The sequence below is a fragment of the Dunckerocampus dactyliophorus genome, chromosome 20, assembly GCF_027744805.1.
Source record: "Dunckerocampus dactyliophorus isolate RoL2022-P2 chromosome 20, RoL_Ddac_1.1, whole genome shotgun sequence".
In the NCBI taxonomy this organism is placed as follows: Eukaryota; Metazoa; Chordata; class Actinopteri; order Syngnathiformes; family Syngnathidae; genus Dunckerocampus; species Dunckerocampus dactyliophorus.
In genome coordinates this window covers 17,938,035-17,956,312 of record NC_072838.1, presented here as the reverse complement: position 1 = coordinate 17,956,312, position 18,278 = coordinate 17,938,035, and the positions used below count along the sequence as shown (strand labels likewise).

Here is an 18,278-nt window from a genome sequence, read left to right as displayed (position 1 = left end):
AAGTTTCTATTTATAAAAACAGCTGAAATTTTACTGTGCTAATGTTAGCAATGGTAATGTTACCATGCAACACCAAGTATGGTAGCGCTAAGTGCCTGCATTTGTTAATACTCATAAACATGGCAAAAAATGCTTCAATGCTAACACTTAGCATGATAGCACTAAGTGTTCCGATGAGTTCTACTTATAAAAAAGGCTATTATGCTAATGTTAGCATGCAACACTTAGCATGGTAGCGCTAAGTGCCTGCATTTGTTAATACTCATAAACATGGCAAAAAAATGCTACTATGCTAACACTTAGCATGATACTAAGCTAATGAGCGGAACGATTTGATGTTGAAATGGTTTGAAACGGTTGAAAAATGAAGGATGACAACAAACAGTGGAATGATAACAACTAACAGGTGAAAGAACAGTGTAGAATTGTATAAGTCTGCAACTACGCATAATCAGAATAAACCATGTGATCTCTGCTTTCAAACCAGAAGGCTTTCCCAGAGCTGCATGCAGCACTGCATAGCTGTTGCCCCTCCTCCAACACAATGACGCGTCATGCTGGGGGGGCGTGTCCTAACAGAAACCCCCATCCCGATGGAGCTGCTGTGGCTTTGAAAGCAGGAGAGGCTGGCCGGGGGGGAGGAAGCGTCGGGACACACTGCAGAGGCAGTGCGGCGATGGGGAACACGCAGGAGAAACCTCCCAGCAGTGGGGGAGGAGGATCCAGACCAGATCGGGCTAGGGAGACTGGGAGCGGATGCACAGCAGGGAAGGATCTGTGCGCTTCGGGCAAGGGAGTGGCCAACGGGACTGGGAGGACCCCCGTCCGGGGGGCAGAGGAGCCCGGCTGCCCCGCGGTCGACACGAGTTACCCGGACACCCCTGCTGGGTCCCTACCCCCCCACCTGGCACGGATCAAGAGCGATGGCAACCACCTCTTCAAGCACGGCCAGTTTGGGGAGGCCTTGGACAAGTACAGCCGGGCTATTGAAGCTTGTGCAGAAGCAGGTGGGAATTAGCAAAGCGACCTAAAATAGCTCACAAAAACAAACGCTTTGGCGCTTACAAAAAGAAAGTTAACCAATGTTGACCAAAAACACCTCCTCTCAGTTAATTGCAGAGTAAATTGACTCTCCAGGGTTAAATTGTCTTCAGTGTGAACAAAAACGTGCGTTACATTTCTGAAAGACTCTTTTATTTCAGCATCAGATTCGTGATTCGTTCACTGAAAGCCACATTGAAGTTGAGGTTTACAGAAACACCTGACTTAACAAAACGTACATTCAGTTACTCTAAAATGGACTTTAATGTTCATATAAACATCTTTTATTGTGATCATTAAACACTAAAAAAAAAAGTGTGTTGGTTCATTCGGGACTCTAAATTGTCTTCACCATGAACAAAAGACCCTCAAAAACATGTCTGTTACTTTTATTCTGGACTATTTAGTCCTTTCATGTTTTAAAAACACACTGGATGGGTTAATCGCAGCCTCCAAATTGTCTTGAATGCTAACAAAAGCGTACATTTGCCTCACTAGGGACTGTAAATTGCCTAAAATGTACGTCACGGTCATGAAAGACTAAATGAAATTGTCCTTTGTTTCCAAGAATGTCTGTTAGCTTCTTTCAGGACTCTAAATTGTCTTCAGTGCAACAAAAACAGACTCTAAAGTTGTCTGCCATAAACACATGCCTGTTACGCTTATTAAACACCTTCACGTTTTAAAAACACACAGGATAGATTCACTGAGGACCCACAATTGTCTTCAGTGCTAACAAAAACTAAAGACCCAAAATTGCCTCTCAATATTCCCAAAAGCGTGTATGTTAGTATCATTAACGACTGAATCGTCCCTTATGTTGTCAAAAGACGCGTGTTAGGCTCATTAAGTGCAAATACATGTTCATGTTGATCGGGATGTTTTAAAACAAGCATGTAAGGTTCAGGAAGGACTTAGTTGTCTTCAACGCTGACAAACATGTCCCTGAAGTACTCTGTCATCTTTAATGATGTTCAAAACCCGGTCATATCAGGGACGCCACACACTCATAAAAGCATGTGTGTGAGACCAAACGTTGATCTTGCACGGGACACTCGTGGGAGCAAATAGCTGCGTGGTTGTTTGCTCACGTCCCTTATCAAGTGGACACGTCTTGCAGGCGTCGGCAGTCCGGAGGACTTGTGCATCCTCTACTCCAACAGGGCCGCCTGCTACTTGAAGGACGGCAACAGCGGTGACTGCATCCAGGACTGCAGTAGGTACGCGTGGGAGCCGATGGCGAAGCACGTGAGTCAGTGCTCGCCATTCACGGCAACACGTGTCTCTCTGATCCTCTTAGGGCCTTGGATCTGCAGCCTTACTCCTTGAAGCCACTGCTGCGCAGGGCCATGGCCTACGAGTCACTGGAGCGCTACAGGAAGGCCTATGTGGACTATAAGACGGTGCTGCAGATAGACCCCGGGGTGCAGGCGGCCCACGACAGCGTGCACAGGTCAGGACCGGCGGGGTCGGGTGTGGAGTGGAATTAGTCTTGCGTGTGTGTGCTCCATCCAGGATCACCAAGATGCTCATCGAGCAGGACGGGCCCGCGTGGAGGGAGAAGCTTCCGGAGATTCCTGTGGTGCCGCTGACGGTGCAGCAGCGACATCGGGAGAAGCCCGTCAGCGTGGAGCAGGCCCGGGCACGAGCGGCCAGGGCGGCACGGGAAGAAGGTCGGTGACATCACACGCATGCGTTACGTAAAGTGTGTGTGTGTGTGTGTGTGCATCAATAATGCAAAGGGAAAAGAGCCACACAGTGTTGTCGTAATGGAACAATCCAGGTCAAGTTTCCTGCAGGTTCGGCCTGTGTCACATGACTCATCTCCCGTCTGAGCACCGTTATTATTATTATTGTTGTTGTCGTCATCTTATTGGCCTCTCTTCCTACAGCCAGACGAAAAGAGGCCCGCGTCAGTCTCCTCAAACAGGAAGGCAACGACCTGGTCAAGAGGGGTCACTTCATTGAGGCTCTGCACAAATACTCCCAATGCATCGCCATCAAACAGGACGAATGCGCCCTCTACACAAACAGGTACGCAAAAAAAAGGAAAAAACTGTAGCCTCGAATTTATTTCTACCAAAAACGCACCACTTCCACACAGAATGGGAGGAGACCTTTTTTTTTTCTTTTTTTTTTTTCCCCCACTCCGTCATGCAAGGGTAAGCGGTAAGGGCAGCGTGACGCCACGTCTCCGTTGGCGAAGCGCGGCTCCGATACCGAAATATTCATACTTGCGATACCGGCTCGTCATGCTCTGAAATACTTTCGATACTTGGCCATTTGAGGTAACGTGTGTCTGTCGAAAGGATGACCCGTCGTAAATGAGGCCGTGTGTGAATTGCGAAACCATTTTTCATTCTTACAGTTAGCGGTAATCATTTATTTGAATGGCGCTCTTATTTTACTCATTTTCTTTTTTTCTTGTTTCAAATACCATTTTCCCATGTTTTATAGGCTTCTGTTTTTGTACGTTAGCTCGGCTAACCACCTCACGAGACCTCATGGTTGCAAATAAACCAATGACTTCAATTAATTATTCATTTATTGAATTAAAACTTTATTTAGATGATGAATGAATTGAATTCATACATTGATGAAATGTCTTGTATTCTTTGTGTTATGTTGTGAGATACACTGCTCTTTAAAGTTTACCAGACACATTAGGTGGATTTGCACAAAATATCAGATTGATATTGCAGAAAGCAGCCTGAATTCTTCTCAGTATCGGAAGGGAAATCAGTGGTATCGCACATCACTAGTCTCCATGTTTTGTGTCATTGCTGGCGTCTACTTGGGTTTCCATATTTGACTCATAATAGACCATACTGTGGTCTGCCACCAAACAGCCACCACTTATTCATTCATTAATAGCCATATTAGCGAGGGAGCAATATCGAACCGCGATAGTGCGATGGGCCGCTGTATTGCCCAAAGGGACAGCCGGCTCTGCCGACATAAAACTCATAACTGGGCAGCAGTGGCTCAGAAGGTAGAGGCAGGTCGTCCAGAAACCGGGAGGTTGGCGGTTCGATCCTTGCAGTCACTGTCATTGTGTCACCCACCTTCACCCACCTTGCCTCCCATGCTGCCCACACTGGTGTGTGAGTGCCAATGAATGTTTGGGGGTGGTCGGAGAGGCCGTAGGCGCGAACTGGCAGCCACGTTTCTGTCAAACCATCCCAGGGCAGCTGTGGTTACAGATGTAGAATACCACCACCGGTATGTGACTGAGGAGGGAATGAATAATGGGTCTTCATTGTGAAGAGCCTTGGGTACCTTGAAAAGCGCTCTAAAATCTAATCCATTATTATTATTGCATTTGAAAGCAAAACTAAAAGATGCTCTCTGTCTCTCCTTCCAGAACCATTTGTCTGCTGAAGCTGAGTCGCTTCGAGGAGGCCAAACAGGACTGTGACGCAGCTCTCCTCCTGGAGCCCACCAACAAAAAGGCCTTCTACAGACGAGCACTGGCTCATAAGGGTCTCCAGGTACACCTCCCACGCCTCATCCACACTTTATGCTTTTACATGATCTTCATTCGTCACCCAGGACTACCTGTCGGCCAGCAGTGACCTCCAGGAGGTCCTACAGCTGGACCCCAACGTCAGAGAGGCTGAGGAGGAGCTTCTGTTGGTCACCAGCCTGCTGAGACAGAGCCTCATGGAGGATGGCGCAGCTCACACGTCCAGGGTAAGACCTCCACCAAGGAAGCTTTTTTTTGTGTCCAGCTCTGATATCAATTTTTTTTTTTTTTTTACTTTTTTTTATACCATGTCAGACCCTCCAGGTGTGATGGAGGCTCCTCCAGGAGGATTTTGGAGATGATAGCTTTGCTGTGGAGCGTTCCAAAAAATCCCTTCTTTCAAGCTGGAGAGGTTTACAGCTCAGAAAGCACAAGGTCAAGTGGGGGGGAAAAACAAAACAAAAAAGTGGTTTGATTGTGCCTTACTGAGATTTCAACCACTCCTACGATGCAACAGGCTGAGAAGGTGCATGTTGGAAAAGCAGCATAAAGTCTGGCTTCTCATCCCAGCACTGCAGATCCACCTTATTTATTCATGTCATCATGATACAAATTGTGCTATAAACAGATTCTGTTGTATAGAAAGTCGCCCGTCCCCTCAGAAACTTCACAACGTGCCACAGCAGTGTTCATCTCCTCAGTTGGCTTGAGCGTATTTCACGTGTACGCCTTAAACAGCTACGTGCACATTTTATCAATTACCAAAGCAGACAGACTTGATTTGAGAATTTTATTATTTCAAAGATATGCATTTGGATGCACGTTACAAAGCCAGTAATTAGTAAGTATATGCTTTTTTTGTGTGACCAAGTTAGAAAATGGAAAAAAAGGCCTGGCACCAGTGTTTCAGAATCATATATGCAAGTCTAATTAAAAAACAAACAAAAAAAAAGTCATCCTCTTGTAGCATTCATAGGCTTAAAAGGTTTCTTTTAGAGGATCCATAAGAGGAAATCCTTGCAAAGTATTTTCCCCAAAAGGCACTTAGGAGGGGCAAACAATTATTAGCATTTATAACATTTGCAAGCAAACAAAATGGGTGTAATAGTAAAAAAGGTGTGACATTTGGGTATTTCCAAAGGGAGACTCAAAGCTAAATAATTAACATGACTGTAAAAGACACCAGTTTTGCATGTTTTTCTTGGCTAAAAAGTTATACAATGGCTACTCTGCTTGTTTCAACTTTGGTCAGTCAAAGACAATTAAAACAAATACTTTAAAAGCAACTCTGTGCTTTCTTTAATGGGTTCTTGCATAGGTTCAAACCGAAAATGTGTTTTAGCTGGCCCAAATTGTCAGGCTCATTAAAAAGCAACAATGAAAATAAAGGCAGCATGTCAGATCTTGGGAGTCCTTGTGACATTGGATTTAAAATAAAAAAAAAAAAAGAAGTTTGGACCCAACACAGGACTGCAACATGGAGGAGGGGGGGAAAAAAAAAAACTTTCCCAAAATGGAAAATAATAAACAAGACACTTTGTACAAATAAACACAAGTGATACAAGACAAATAAAACTGAGTTTCACTTGCAATGTGCTACTGAATGGTCCCTCAGAAGTGTGGCACTGTGGCGGGCACGGCCATGGAAAAAGTCATGTGTAAAAATCAACCTGCGCACGTACATTCAAGTCGACCTCCGTAAAAAAACCTTGATACTCAAGTTCCACGCTGCGAAACATCTCGCCAGTCTGACTCATTGACCCCACCCCCAATCCACGCTGACATTCTCCTTCCTGTCTAAACAGCCCACTAGGTGTGTAACCAGACTCCCACTTAAGACTGTTAATGGTGAGTAAGTCAACATTTTAGATGTCAGTTTGGATGCAGCGCCTCCTTGTGGGGCTCACAGGCAGTGCGGCGGTGTCATGAATGGTTCCGCTGAGGTTCCCCTGGGGGTTGGCGGCGTCGCCTGCACCCTCTTCAGCGATGAAGAGAACCGCCCCGCCTTCCTTGGGGGAGGCAAGCGGCGATGAGGACATGTGGCAGTGGCTGAAGGCAGAGTGGCTCCTCTGAGGCGGGAGCTGCTCCAGGCGGTCGTGCTCCACCTCGGGCATGGGCGTGATGACGGTCGGCTCACCTAATGTGACGGCGGTGGCGGCGCGAGGCTCCGCAGGGTCGGAGCACAGGGGGTGAGGAGCCGGTCTGGGGGTTTCCGGGTCGGAGCAGCTGAGCTCTGACGACAAGTGGCTGCAGTGCGAGTCGGCCACCGATGGCAGGCTGCCGCTAAGCGAGGGCGAGTCGAACTCGGAGGAGTTGGTGCTGCGGCGCTCCAACAGCTGAGCGTCCGCGTCTCCCTGCATGTGGTTCACTTTGGATTCTGCTTTGCCACTGGTGCGCTTCCACAGCTTCCCTTTGCTCTTCTTGCACGCCGACACAGCAGGCTCCTTCGGCCATGGCGACGGCGGGTGGCCGTCAGTCGCCCCTTTGAGGCCCGTCGTGCTGCTGCAGCTGGCTTCATCCAGGCTGCTGCTGGCGCTGCAGTGTCTCACCTTCTCCTCTTTGGACTCCAGCTCCAGACTGTTGTCTCTGTACAGCACACAGTCGCACATTTCTTTTCAGAAACAAGCCATTATGACGATTACGTGCACATAATGGCTGTAATGCGACCGCTCCTCACCAGTCACATATCACATAACCCTCACATTTTATCAAAGGAGTCGATAGACACCAAAATACTCCACAGTGTGAACACGTGTGAGAAGTTAGTTTACAGTAGTGAAGAGTGTTGTTGCTACAGCTTGCTGACCTTTCCAGAGGCATGTATGCACTGAGGATGGAACCGGCCATTGCTTTAGTGCTGGCGTTGTCGCTGATGGTCCCGAGGCTCACGGTGGCCGAGTCGCCGCTCAGACTGCAGCGCTCCTTCTGGACGTCAGCCTGCACTTCCATCCTGGAAAGACGCCACAGGTCGTCGAAATGCTGAATGGTGTGGTGCTCCGCCACACGCTGAGAATGAATACCTGTTGTAGCAGCTTCCGGACAGGCTGCCGGTGATGCTGGCACCGGCGAGGGCCGTCGTGCTGGCGTTGTCGCTCATGTTGTCACGCTGGGCCGAGCTGACGCCGCAGCGCTCCATGTGGCTGCCGCTCACGCTGAGGCTCAGTCCCGTCAGGCCGCCTACGCTGGCGCCGTCGCCCAGGCTGGGATTGTTGAGCCTAGTCTCGGCCACTGAGGTGGTATCTGGCCAGGGATGGGGTTTTAGAAACATACTGAGGAGACTGAGGAGACTTTGTCGCTTACCTGTAGCTGCGGCGCCGCCACCCATGTTGTCATTCTCGTCGTCAAACTCGATGCGCACCCCTTTGCCGTTGCCTGCCGACACGCCGCAGCCGCCGCTCCGGCACAGCGAGATGGGCACCACCCCGTAGACATAAGCCAGCATGATAGGGACACCGATGCCTGGTTACACAGCATTACAACGTGCACACAGTGACTTCCTGTTCAGTGCAAAGTAAGCTTCAAAATAATAGCATGGCAGTATTAGCATGGATTCTTCCACAGCTACTAACAAAATGCACCAATTTAATTTTTTTTTCTTGTAAGCCAACGGAAGAAAACAATGAAATTACCGCACCAACTCTGTTTTAAGAGTACAGTCATCCCTCGCAATGTCACACTTCAATTATCGCTCCCTCGCTATATAGCGTTTTTTCATAAATTAATGAATAAAATGATCACTGTTTCATGGTAGACTATGGTCTATTACTGTATCAGTCAAAACATTAAAATACAAGTGATATGTAGTATTCTGCTCACTAGATGGCAGTAATGACATCAAACATTGAGACATTACATTACCTTAACGCTGCATCAAGTTAAGAAGAGTGAAAAAGTACTCCCATTTCATGTGGAAGTGGTATGTTTTTGGCTTGTTAAATTTAGAAGAAAAATTTGAGGCTAACTGGTTAGCTCACTAGCTAGCGGCCATCTTGCGTCCCTGTAGCATAAGAGATGCACAATGTGTTGAGAATGAATAATAAGAGCGTAAAAGTGACCAAAGGGGTGTTATTTCATGACTAATAATGTTAAAACTCACATTTAGATAGTCAAACAGGTTTTCTCTGCTCTAACTATGAAAATATTCTATTAACATTGAATCCTGTATCGCAGAAATGTGTTTATCACAGTCGGGTCTGGAACCATTTAATGGCTATAAAGGGCGCATGGCTCCTCTGTCCTCCCGTGATTGCGTCCAAGTATCGCCGATTCAACTTCTGGCAAAAGTAAATGTTTAGTTTCGATTTTATGCATGTCGACTGGGCTGGCTGACTGACGTCAACACAATCAAAACCGAAACTAAAAGGGGCTCCACCATATATGGGCATGTTTCTGTCTACTTGAGTAAAACTATGAGTTCCTTACCGACAGTGACGGCTGCCACTGCAGGAGACACGATGACTGACAGCGTGACGCCGCCCGCGATGACCAGGTTCCTCTTGTGCTTGGAGATGTCTTTGCCCTCATATCGATTATGGATCTGAGGGAAAGGGAAAACGCCATCACCATTGATGGACAGAGGTGCGTTTTGAAGTTTATGTATGTAGTGGCTGGCGAGGGTACGACAGAGTCCTCACCTTCCTGCCCACATAAACTGGGATGCCAATGATCATCGCGGGGAAGGCGATTCCCGCGATGAGCGCGATCCCCACGGGCGCGCCCACTAAGGTGCCGAGCTGCCACAGGATCTTCTTCTTTCTGCTCCAGGGCTTCTTCCCCCAGAAGGTGCAGCCTGACGGACTGAGTGGGGGAGGATATTTAATACTGGAGCGCTCATCAAACTAAAGAAGCCTCTGAGGAACTAAGCAGCAGGTGCAGAAAAGCAGCTTACCTCAGATAGTGCAGGTCAGAGATCTCCTTCATGCAGAGCCAGCAGAACTCGCAGCCGCAGACGGCGCAGGTCATGTGATTACAGCTCCCGTCGTTCATCTTGATGATGCAGGCGGCGCAGCGGGGGCACGGCTTGATGTCGTCCCCTTTTGGACGCATTGAGCACACACACACATTTGAGCTGCTTCATTGCGTGCAATCAGTGTGTTCGGTGGGGTTTTTGTGCTTACCCGCGGCTCCACTCTCTTGGCTGTAGCTGAGCGACGAGGACCTGAAACTGCGCAGGCGGAAGTTCTGCGCTCGCTGCTGCCGTGCCGTGTCGCACGTCTGGTTGGGGTGCCACAGCTGCTTGCAGTGGTAGCAGAACTCTGTACCGCAGCCCTCACGGCCGCACGTGATTTTCGGGCAGCTGGCACAGCCGAACGCGATGACTGCATACCTGTGGAAGGGAAAATGGGAGTGTTTACTGGATGCAGTTGCTCAGGACAACACTAGAGGGCAGTGAATAGGCACAGATTTTCCACAGAAGAGAAGGCCAGTCAAAGTGTCTAGCAGAGTAAATACTGTATATACAGTATATATGTGGAAAACTGCAGCCACTCGGGGTCCTTCTTATGGAGACGACCAGAAGGAGGAACAAACATACTACTTAAGGTGTCAACTGTGTTCCTAATCTACTCCAATGTCCAAATGATGACCTAATGCTCATACAGAAGGGAAAGAGCGAGGTCGTTACGGTCGGAAACGGTTCATGACCAGCAGCAACAATAAAAAGCAAGATCACCAACCCGTGGCGAGCGCTGACACGAACCAGTCAAAAGAGCCATTATTGCAACAGACGGGCTCGGCGGTGTTTACGCAAAAGAAAGGCGCGGCCTCGTCAAGAAAGAATGCATTCGGCGATTAATCGTGGCTGAACTAAGCGAGCAGAACCTTTTTCATAACACATGAGGCAACTCCACACTACGGGGGAAGATGCTCGGCTCAACTCCAAATCCAACACTGTTGGCAAACTGTCCAATCCCTGCCAGATGCAAACAAAACCCGGGCCTGACCCTCAGCCGCACCTCCATGTGGAAGACGCTGGAGGTCAACAAAGACTCGTCCTCGTGTTTCCCAGAGGCGTGACCAACTAGGGGAAGGACATGTACTGTACAACGTGTCTCGTATTTGTTACTCCTCAACTGTCTGTGGCCCTTCAGTCACGCAGCAGAGAGAATCGAATGGCTCACGCTATTTATATTTCATCAGCGCAGAAGCTTCAAAGGCCTGCGTCTTGAGGTAGAGCGTGGGTTTTGGCTTCCTGGGATATTTTGAAGTCTTTCTGCTGATTTCTTTTAGAAAATGTGACTTATTGTATGGAACTGGCGAGGTGCAATCTATGCAATGACTGTGACTGGCCCTTTATAAACGACGCAATTTAAGAACTTTTGATCATCACGTAGAACAGGGGTGTCCAAAGATTTTCCACCAATGATTCTCATTACACTACAACACACAAAAAAAAACTTTAATGCTTTACTTTAAAACTTCTACTTAAAAAAATTCTAACAACTAAATTATTCAGAATATTACGACTTTTTCCTCATTAGATTACAACTTTTTTTGGACTTAATGCATGTAAAAGTACTGTACTATACATTTTTCTAAAATTTTATTGCATTGCTCTTTTTTTTAATTTTGCTCTTGTTTTATTAATTTTAAACTTTTTTTTTATATATAATGTGCAGAGGGCCAATAAAAAAAAAAAACACCATGGTCCACAAATGGGCCCCCGTCCCGCACGTTGGACACCCCTGATGTAGAATTTTCATCTGGTATGATGAGCTCTTCTACTTCAGGCCTAGATTGCTGCCTAAACGGGCAGAGGTAGAAATTTAAAAAAAGAAACAAAAGCATGGAAGAAACCATGAAAACGTAGTTTCTTACCCACAGTCAGGGGCGGGGCACCAGCGGCAGTCAGGCTCGGCCACGAGCCACCGCCTGAGCATGAACTCCTCGTACTTCTCCATGAGGGCGCGGTCGCCGAGGATCATGCTGATGTCGTGGGGGTTGAAGCGCTCCGAGCACTCGGGGCAGCAGATGTTGACACGTGACTCAGAGATCTCGATGCGCAGGTACTGTCGCAGGCAATCAATGCAGGAGCGGTGGTGGCAGGTCATGATGTCCGGGAAGCGGTCACGGGTGTGGCGTAGCAGGCACAGCGGGCACTCCAGCAGCTCTGACGACGTGGACCCCACCACCGAGAACGCCGACACGGCCCCCGGGACCGAGTGAGCTGACGTTCTATCCGCCAAAGTCTCCGATGGGACATTGTCCATGCTGACCAAACCGTCCGGCCCGGATCCGCCGGGCGCAGCTCTGGACTTGCGCTTGGGCTCACGGTCGGCCCGACGTCGCCTGCCGAAGAGCGCTTGGAGGGAGAGGCGGCGCTTTTTGGGGGTCTTCCTGACTGAGGGCAGGCTGACTGAGGAGGCTGCTGAGTTGAGGTCCCGCTCTGAGCCTGCACTCCCATGATGCTGCTGGTGCAGGGTGCTCATCACGCACGATTTCGTGTGTATGACGGCCACAGATCACCAAGTCGGTGGGGAGAAAGAACAGCAAGTTTGGGCTGTACTCATGTAAACAAAGAAATAACGCCTGGGAAATGGTGGAAAAAAAATCTGAGGAGGAAAGAACAAACATCATGAGGCAAAATCAAATAATGGTGCATTAAAAAATAGCCTTACCAAGCAGGCTTTTTACATTTACTGCTGAATTACTCTGGATTAGGGCTGCATTCAGGGCAGTTTTACGCTTTAACAAAGCAGCCACAACTGGCCTGGAGCACTTCCTCATTCTTCTGCGACACACCACCAAACTACTTCAGAAGTGACTGACAGATGTTGGATGCGAACGCTAAAAATAACCCAAACGGGAAAAGGCGGTCGGCTCTTATTCCTGACAAATCCGAGCTGTGGCAAAACCAACATGGCCGAGAGACGCTTGAAACCCCGCTCTCAGGCTGATAACCTTTCCCTCCCCAAGATAGCAACAGATAAATAAAATACTTTGATGATGCACTCACATGTGTGACCCGCGCTATCGTCGAGGAAACGGCCATTGTGTAGCAAACAGGCAATCTTTCAGCAGCTCAACTCCAATCCCGAGGTGTAATTGAGCTGGAAAAGCCTCTACAAAGACAGCCAGTGGGACTTTCCATGCGAGTGCGCTCACAAGCCTTTCAGTCTGTGTGTGTGTGTGTGCGTGTGTGTGTGTTCCCACATGCATATATTCCAAGTTTTGTGGCTTGCGCATTATCAGCGCACAAACTGGGCTCGTGTCCCAATTCCTGAAAACCGCCCCCGGGGGGAGAGAAAGCTTGCTGCGGCAGCACAAATGGCTTCCAACCTTTGCGTCAGCTGACGATTCGTCATGTCTGCCACAGTGAAACCACTGTTTCCCCTACCATTATATCGGAGGGGGCGCCCTGTCCCGTTTGAGTGAGCGTGCTGCGGGATTATTTTCAGTCTTTATTTTCTTTTATAAAAACATGTTTTGCGCCGTGTCATGTTTATCATGACTTTCTACCTGATGTTATAAAACTGGCGAGGAGCAAACAAATTAATTATTTTGAGCCCTTCGATTTATTTTCTTTTACAAAACACGATGTTATCAATACTGGCGAGGAGTAATCGCATTAATCACATGACATGCCTATATTTGAGCAAGAGTGCGGCGGGTTTTGACTTTCCGGATGATTTTGAGCCTTTCTATTAATTTTCTTTTCGAAAACGTCATGTTATCATAAAACCGGCGAGGAGCAATCACATGAATCAATGACACGCCTTTATTTGAGCAAGCGTGCCATGGGTTTTGACTTTCTGTATTATTTAGAGTCTATTGATTTTCTTTTATAGAATCATGTGTTATGTATAACTAGCGAGGAGCAACGGCACTCATTACAAGACTCTTCTTTATTTGAGCCACATGGAGTCTATGGATTTTCTTTGACAAAATGTGACAATTATCATAAATAACTGGCAAGGAATGATCACTAAAACTCCCCCCCCCCCCCCCCCCCCCCCAATCACCTAGCCTAGGGGACACACTAAAAACTATACAAACGAGGGATTTCCCCCAGAGAGTGTAGTCGGTGCAAAGGCATGAAACTACAGTACATGCGTGTAATGCTCGCCAGCCAAACATACTGTATGTTTCGGCGTTTCATATTGTCCACGTCCTTTTACAAGCCATACGCCGTAAATAAACCATAGCCCTCCAATGAAATGTGCTATTTTGTGAGTATTTCCACTGTTTCCTCATGACCATGTCCTAAGTAAACAGAGGTGCGGTAACCCAAATACCACCCGCCACTACGCCACTGACTGTAAAGCAGCTCTTGAACACTAAAACACATAAGAGGCGGTTTCTACTAAAGATGTTTCCCTTTAAACACGACCGTGGCAGCCACATAAAAAGGGTAATCAAGTGAAATGAGTACATGCTGTATTCTTGGATCAGAGCGTGACGTTGAGAAACAATAATAGATTGTTTTGAAGTGAGCTTATTTTTGGTGCGAGCACAAAAATTTGCCATGGAACACATGCGCCACAGCCCGGTTTGATCCATCAAGTGACAATTTTCCCAAAAGAAGTCACTGACTCGTGATGATTATGAAACACGTCCGCACACAGGCTCTCAAAACCTCAGTAGAGATGACGTAAGCTTCCTGCAATTTTTGGCCACTTTTCTTTCCAGAGTGCTTCAAAGTAGCCCCTCAACGCTGGGAATTGGGGTTTCAAAACGTACATCATGTACGCTGACGTCCGGCGACATTCCAGTCAAAAGGACAAACTTCCTGAATGCGACAATGCGCCTGGCGGCTATGACCGCGCTGGGACCGGGCCGAGCCAGAGGAGGTAGCGTTGCTTTTTATAACCACTTGATGGCTGATTGTTGCTGTAACTGTTGTACTGTCCGTAAGAGGCCGTTTGCGAGTGGCCGGGCTTTCCTGTACTGTAAACTGACACTGTGGGAAGAAGGTTATTGTTAGACAGCCCCAGTGCTCATCAGGTGAAGCCAGCTTGATGTCTGATGGATCTCTATTTAGACCTCGAGGGCCAGCCAAAATATTACAAGCTTAACACAGTCTGGACTCAGCTTTTCTTGTTACTTTTGATATCATGACGTCACTGTAGGGATGCGCCGAGCGACCAGCCATCGATCACGTGATTGGCATGTGCCGATAAATGCCTTTCAAAGCCATCATAGAAACCGATGGGCGTGCAGCAGCAAACCCTACACATGTGCTGTGTCACGTCGGGTTGCCAACACCCGTATTGAGCTGACAAGGGGAGCACTTTGTCCCGTATTGCTGCTGGAATTAACAATAGTCAACACGGTTTGACACAGGCTACGCCAATCCATGCCGGAGTGTTTGATCACTACCTTATCACCCCTATTGCTGTTCGACCCTTTTTTGTGTCTTTGTTTGCACGCTTTGCCTAGCTGTCACTGGCGGCAGCTAGCTAGCCATCTAGCTAGAGCTATCAGCCTAGTTTCTGGTCTTCGGACTCCAAAATGTGACTTTTTCCCACAGGGACATTTTGTTTTTAAAACAAACAGCTCGGAGCTCGTTCTTGTCTCACGGTGGAAGTGGATATCACGTTCATGGGGTACGTACTAACTTTTTCAAGTGTCACTGAGCAATTTTGGCCAATTACGCAAATTAGACAATGAGATTTGCAGTCGTGCGGGAAGCCCTGTGAGGCTATGTATAGAAAATGGATAGTTGTTGGCCATAACCATTTTTCGAGCAGATATTATTCTTAAATTTGAAGCACTGATGAGATCATTGTCTATGTTAGCCATTTCATTTCTGTTAGCGGGAATCTGTCAAACTGCAAAGACTGCATCCTTGCCATTAAAATGGAGTATGCAACTGGAGGTGTACCATAAATATTGGGGGTGCCACAAGACACTCAGTTCACAAGACGGGAGGATACGCGAGATATGGTCTACGAGAACAAGATGAGACAAGATTTTAACTTTGATTTTAAAAAAGTACAACGGAAAAACATGAAAAATAGACAAAAATACTGCAATATACTAATATAATTTCTACTACATTACACTCTTCTTCATTCGGTGTGTATGCTGGCGGCCCCGCCTTCACCCACCAAGACAAAGAGACTGTATGGCTGAAAAAGGGCTCGCTCCCCGTTCACGCCGCTGTTCTATGGAACAAACGCGTCAAGGTGCTGAAACCAATGCACAGAGTGACCCCTCGTCCAAGACGAGGAAAACAGACACACACGCACATGGCAATGTATTGAGGCCGGCAAAATTATCGAGTTCATTTTCATTTATTTTGTGATTCATTAATTTATTTATCGTCCCACGCCTAGTTTTTTTTTTTTTTTTTTTTTACGGGAATTCTTGTCATGTTTTAATCTCGCAAGATCTTGTGACTCCCCTAATAAATACCATCACTAACTGGAAAATACTTCTCATCCACTCGGCAAACGGCGACGTCACGTGTGATCTCGATCGCCGCGTGCCATCTTGAGTGCTAAAACGCTATCTATGCAGAGTGTCAGCTTATCATATCAACATACTGTATCCACATCGAAAGTAGATAAATTTGCTTTTGTCCAGGTGTTCAAACAATATAGCTAATTTGAAAATAGGTCTTGCTGGGGCGCGACAAGTCTCCAGAGAGGATTAATTTAGCACGGCGCCAATAAAAGACCCAAAAGTAAATAAGGAAGGACTGTGCCCTGCAATTGACGCGTAATCTTCCCTGGAAAACACTGCTGACGGCACCATAAAAAAAGAGAGCTTCGATTGAACAATACAAAGTCTAATGGCTGGAATTAAAAATGTGTTTATTGTTGTGGTTATATGGGAAAGTGTGCCCCCCATGTGAAAATCAAAACTAGATTTGCAAAGCAGAATGTTTTTTTTAAACTATGAAGCAGCCTGGCCCCACACTATTACTTGTCGAGCCGGTTTTGACTCTTGACTCATTTATCAGTTCCGATAGATCCTCAATTTCTAGATCATAGAAACAGAAAACAGAAAGGAACAAACGTGGCCTATCAGGACATCCCGGAGTGTGCAGAAGAACCGAAAACATGTTAAAATGGGGAGATTTACAGCTATGGCACGTTTGAACATTTGGTTTTGGGTGATGCCTCGACTACAACAAATTAGCTGTAATACCGATTAACGGTGATCATGTTTTGATTTTACAACTGAGCCGTGACACCAGAAATTGCGAGTTTTGACGACGACCATGGCGTTACGCTGAAAATAATCGACGCTAAAATACATCGCTAATATAACCAATGACGGTATAAAGATGATGCACGTTAGTAATTGAACAAGGAACGTCCGTATGAGACAATGTTTGCAGGGGGGAAATTAATCACTAAAAGGAGTTGACATTTGTGCAGGCTAGCCACTGTTAGCCTGCTAGCTGCCTAGCAGCGGTAGGCTAGCGCCCAACTTCAACCGTCCCAACTATGGTCCAACCGAGTTGCTGTTGTTACTGGCTGGTTGGAAGTGGTTTTCCACTTAGGTTTTTTTTAAATGATGCCTTTTAAATCAAACCGTGAGCTTTGTATAACTTTAACCGAAAGAAAGAGGTGGGGAATTTGTCGAGCAAACGCTCAAAATGGGAGACTTTTACAAGCTAATCTTCAAAACTGGTAGCTTCGCCATCGCCTCAAAGAGACAGGAAGTTGCAGCATTGGGTTCTATATATATATATATATATATAAATATATAAACGCAAATAGTTAAGCGATCGCTCTTAACTTACCATTTGGCTCCTTGAGGAGATTGTTTAGCTTGGACGTCGATCTGCGGTCTCCATGTGACAATACACCGCAGTTGTAAGAAAAGAAAATGTTGCAGAAAAAACTTGTGCTGGACAACCAGGGGACGTCCCCTGGATGAGTCAAGGTACGGAAAGAAAGAGCCTGCACATCCGGTTGGAAAATATTGCATTTCACAATAAAACAACACACCGAACATAAACATAACTGGAGTTTGCATTTATATGACAAAACCGTTGTTGTTCCTGCTTAAGCATACAGTATGTTTGACATTTTCCAGTTTGAGCGCTGTAGGGGTGTCCAAAGTGCAGCCTGAGGGCCATTAGCAGCACACATTTGATTTTTTTTCCCACAGTACATTCAAAGAATACAATTAAAGACTTCACGTCAGAACATTAAAATGAAGGTTTGACACCACAATAAAAAGAGAAAAAGGTCACAAGAGAAAGTTAGCAAAGCATAGCATGCATATGTTGACCAACAGCGCTTAATCAATGTATATACCACCACCCAACTAACCTATTTCTTCATTAAGATATCAAGTTATAGTTATTTAATTGAATTCCTGAAGAGAAAAGCATTTCAAGCCATTCAAATTATAATTTTATTTGGTTATTATGCGTGAAGGCCGCACGGTGGCCTAGTGGTTAGCACGTTGGCCAATACAGGAACAGCCTGGAGATTGGGAAGACCTGGGTTCGATTCTCCCCTGGGCATTTCTGTGTGTAGTTTGCATGTTCTCCCCGTGTGCGCGTGGGTTTTCTCCGGGTACTCCGGCTTCCTCCCACATTCCCAAAAACATGCATGTTAGGTTACTTGGTGACTCTAAATTGTCCATAGGTGTGAATGGTTGTTTTTTTATATGTGCCCTGCGATTGGCTGGCGACCAGTCCAGGGTGTACCCCGCCTGTCGCCCGAAGTCAGCTGGGATAGGCTCCAGCATGCCCCCGCGACCCTAATGAGGATGAAGCAGTATAGAAAATGGATGGATGGATTATGTGTGAAAAGTTACCATTGTGTATTTGCCAAATAAATAACCATAACATTTCGTTTTTAAACAT

General features: G+C 46.7%; 2 protein-coding genes across 2 annotated transcripts; one reads left to right on the top strand and one right to left on the bottom strand.

The window, feature by feature from the left end:
- The first annotated feature begins 518 nt into the window (after nucleotides 1-518).
- Nucleotides 519-5,988, top strand: spag1a (sperm associated antigen 1a). Its single transcript, XM_054764190.1, has 8 exons — nucleotides 519-1,007; nucleotides 2,162-2,261; nucleotides 2,342-2,494; nucleotides 2,557-2,714; nucleotides 2,934-3,075; nucleotides 4,406-4,532; nucleotides 4,594-4,734; nucleotides 4,823-5,988. The coding sequence occupies exons 1-8, from the start codon at nucleotides 545-547 to the stop codon at nucleotides 4,835-4,837; spliced, it is 1,299 nt and encodes a 432-aa protein (XP_054620165.1). The 5' UTR covers nucleotides 519-544; the 3' UTR covers nucleotides 4,838-5,988.
- On the bottom strand, nucleotides 5,284-17,345 carry rnf19a (ring finger protein 19A, RBR E3 ubiquitin protein ligase). The gene is made up of 10 exons (XM_054764189.1): nucleotides 17,202-17,345; nucleotides 11,324-12,057; nucleotides 9,625-9,833; nucleotides 9,396-9,540; nucleotides 9,142-9,304; nucleotides 8,930-9,044; nucleotides 7,808-7,966; nucleotides 7,528-7,747; nucleotides 7,314-7,457; nucleotides 5,284-7,093 (listed from the first exon to the last, which is right to left on the bottom strand). Exons 2-10 carry the CDS (start codon nucleotides 11,932-11,934, stop codon nucleotides 6,373-6,375), a joined length of 2,487 nt encoding a protein of 828 aa, XP_054620164.1. The 5' UTR covers nucleotides 11,935-12,057; nucleotides 17,202-17,345; the 3' UTR covers nucleotides 5,284-6,372.
- Nucleotides 17,346-18,278: the final 933 nt, after the last annotated feature.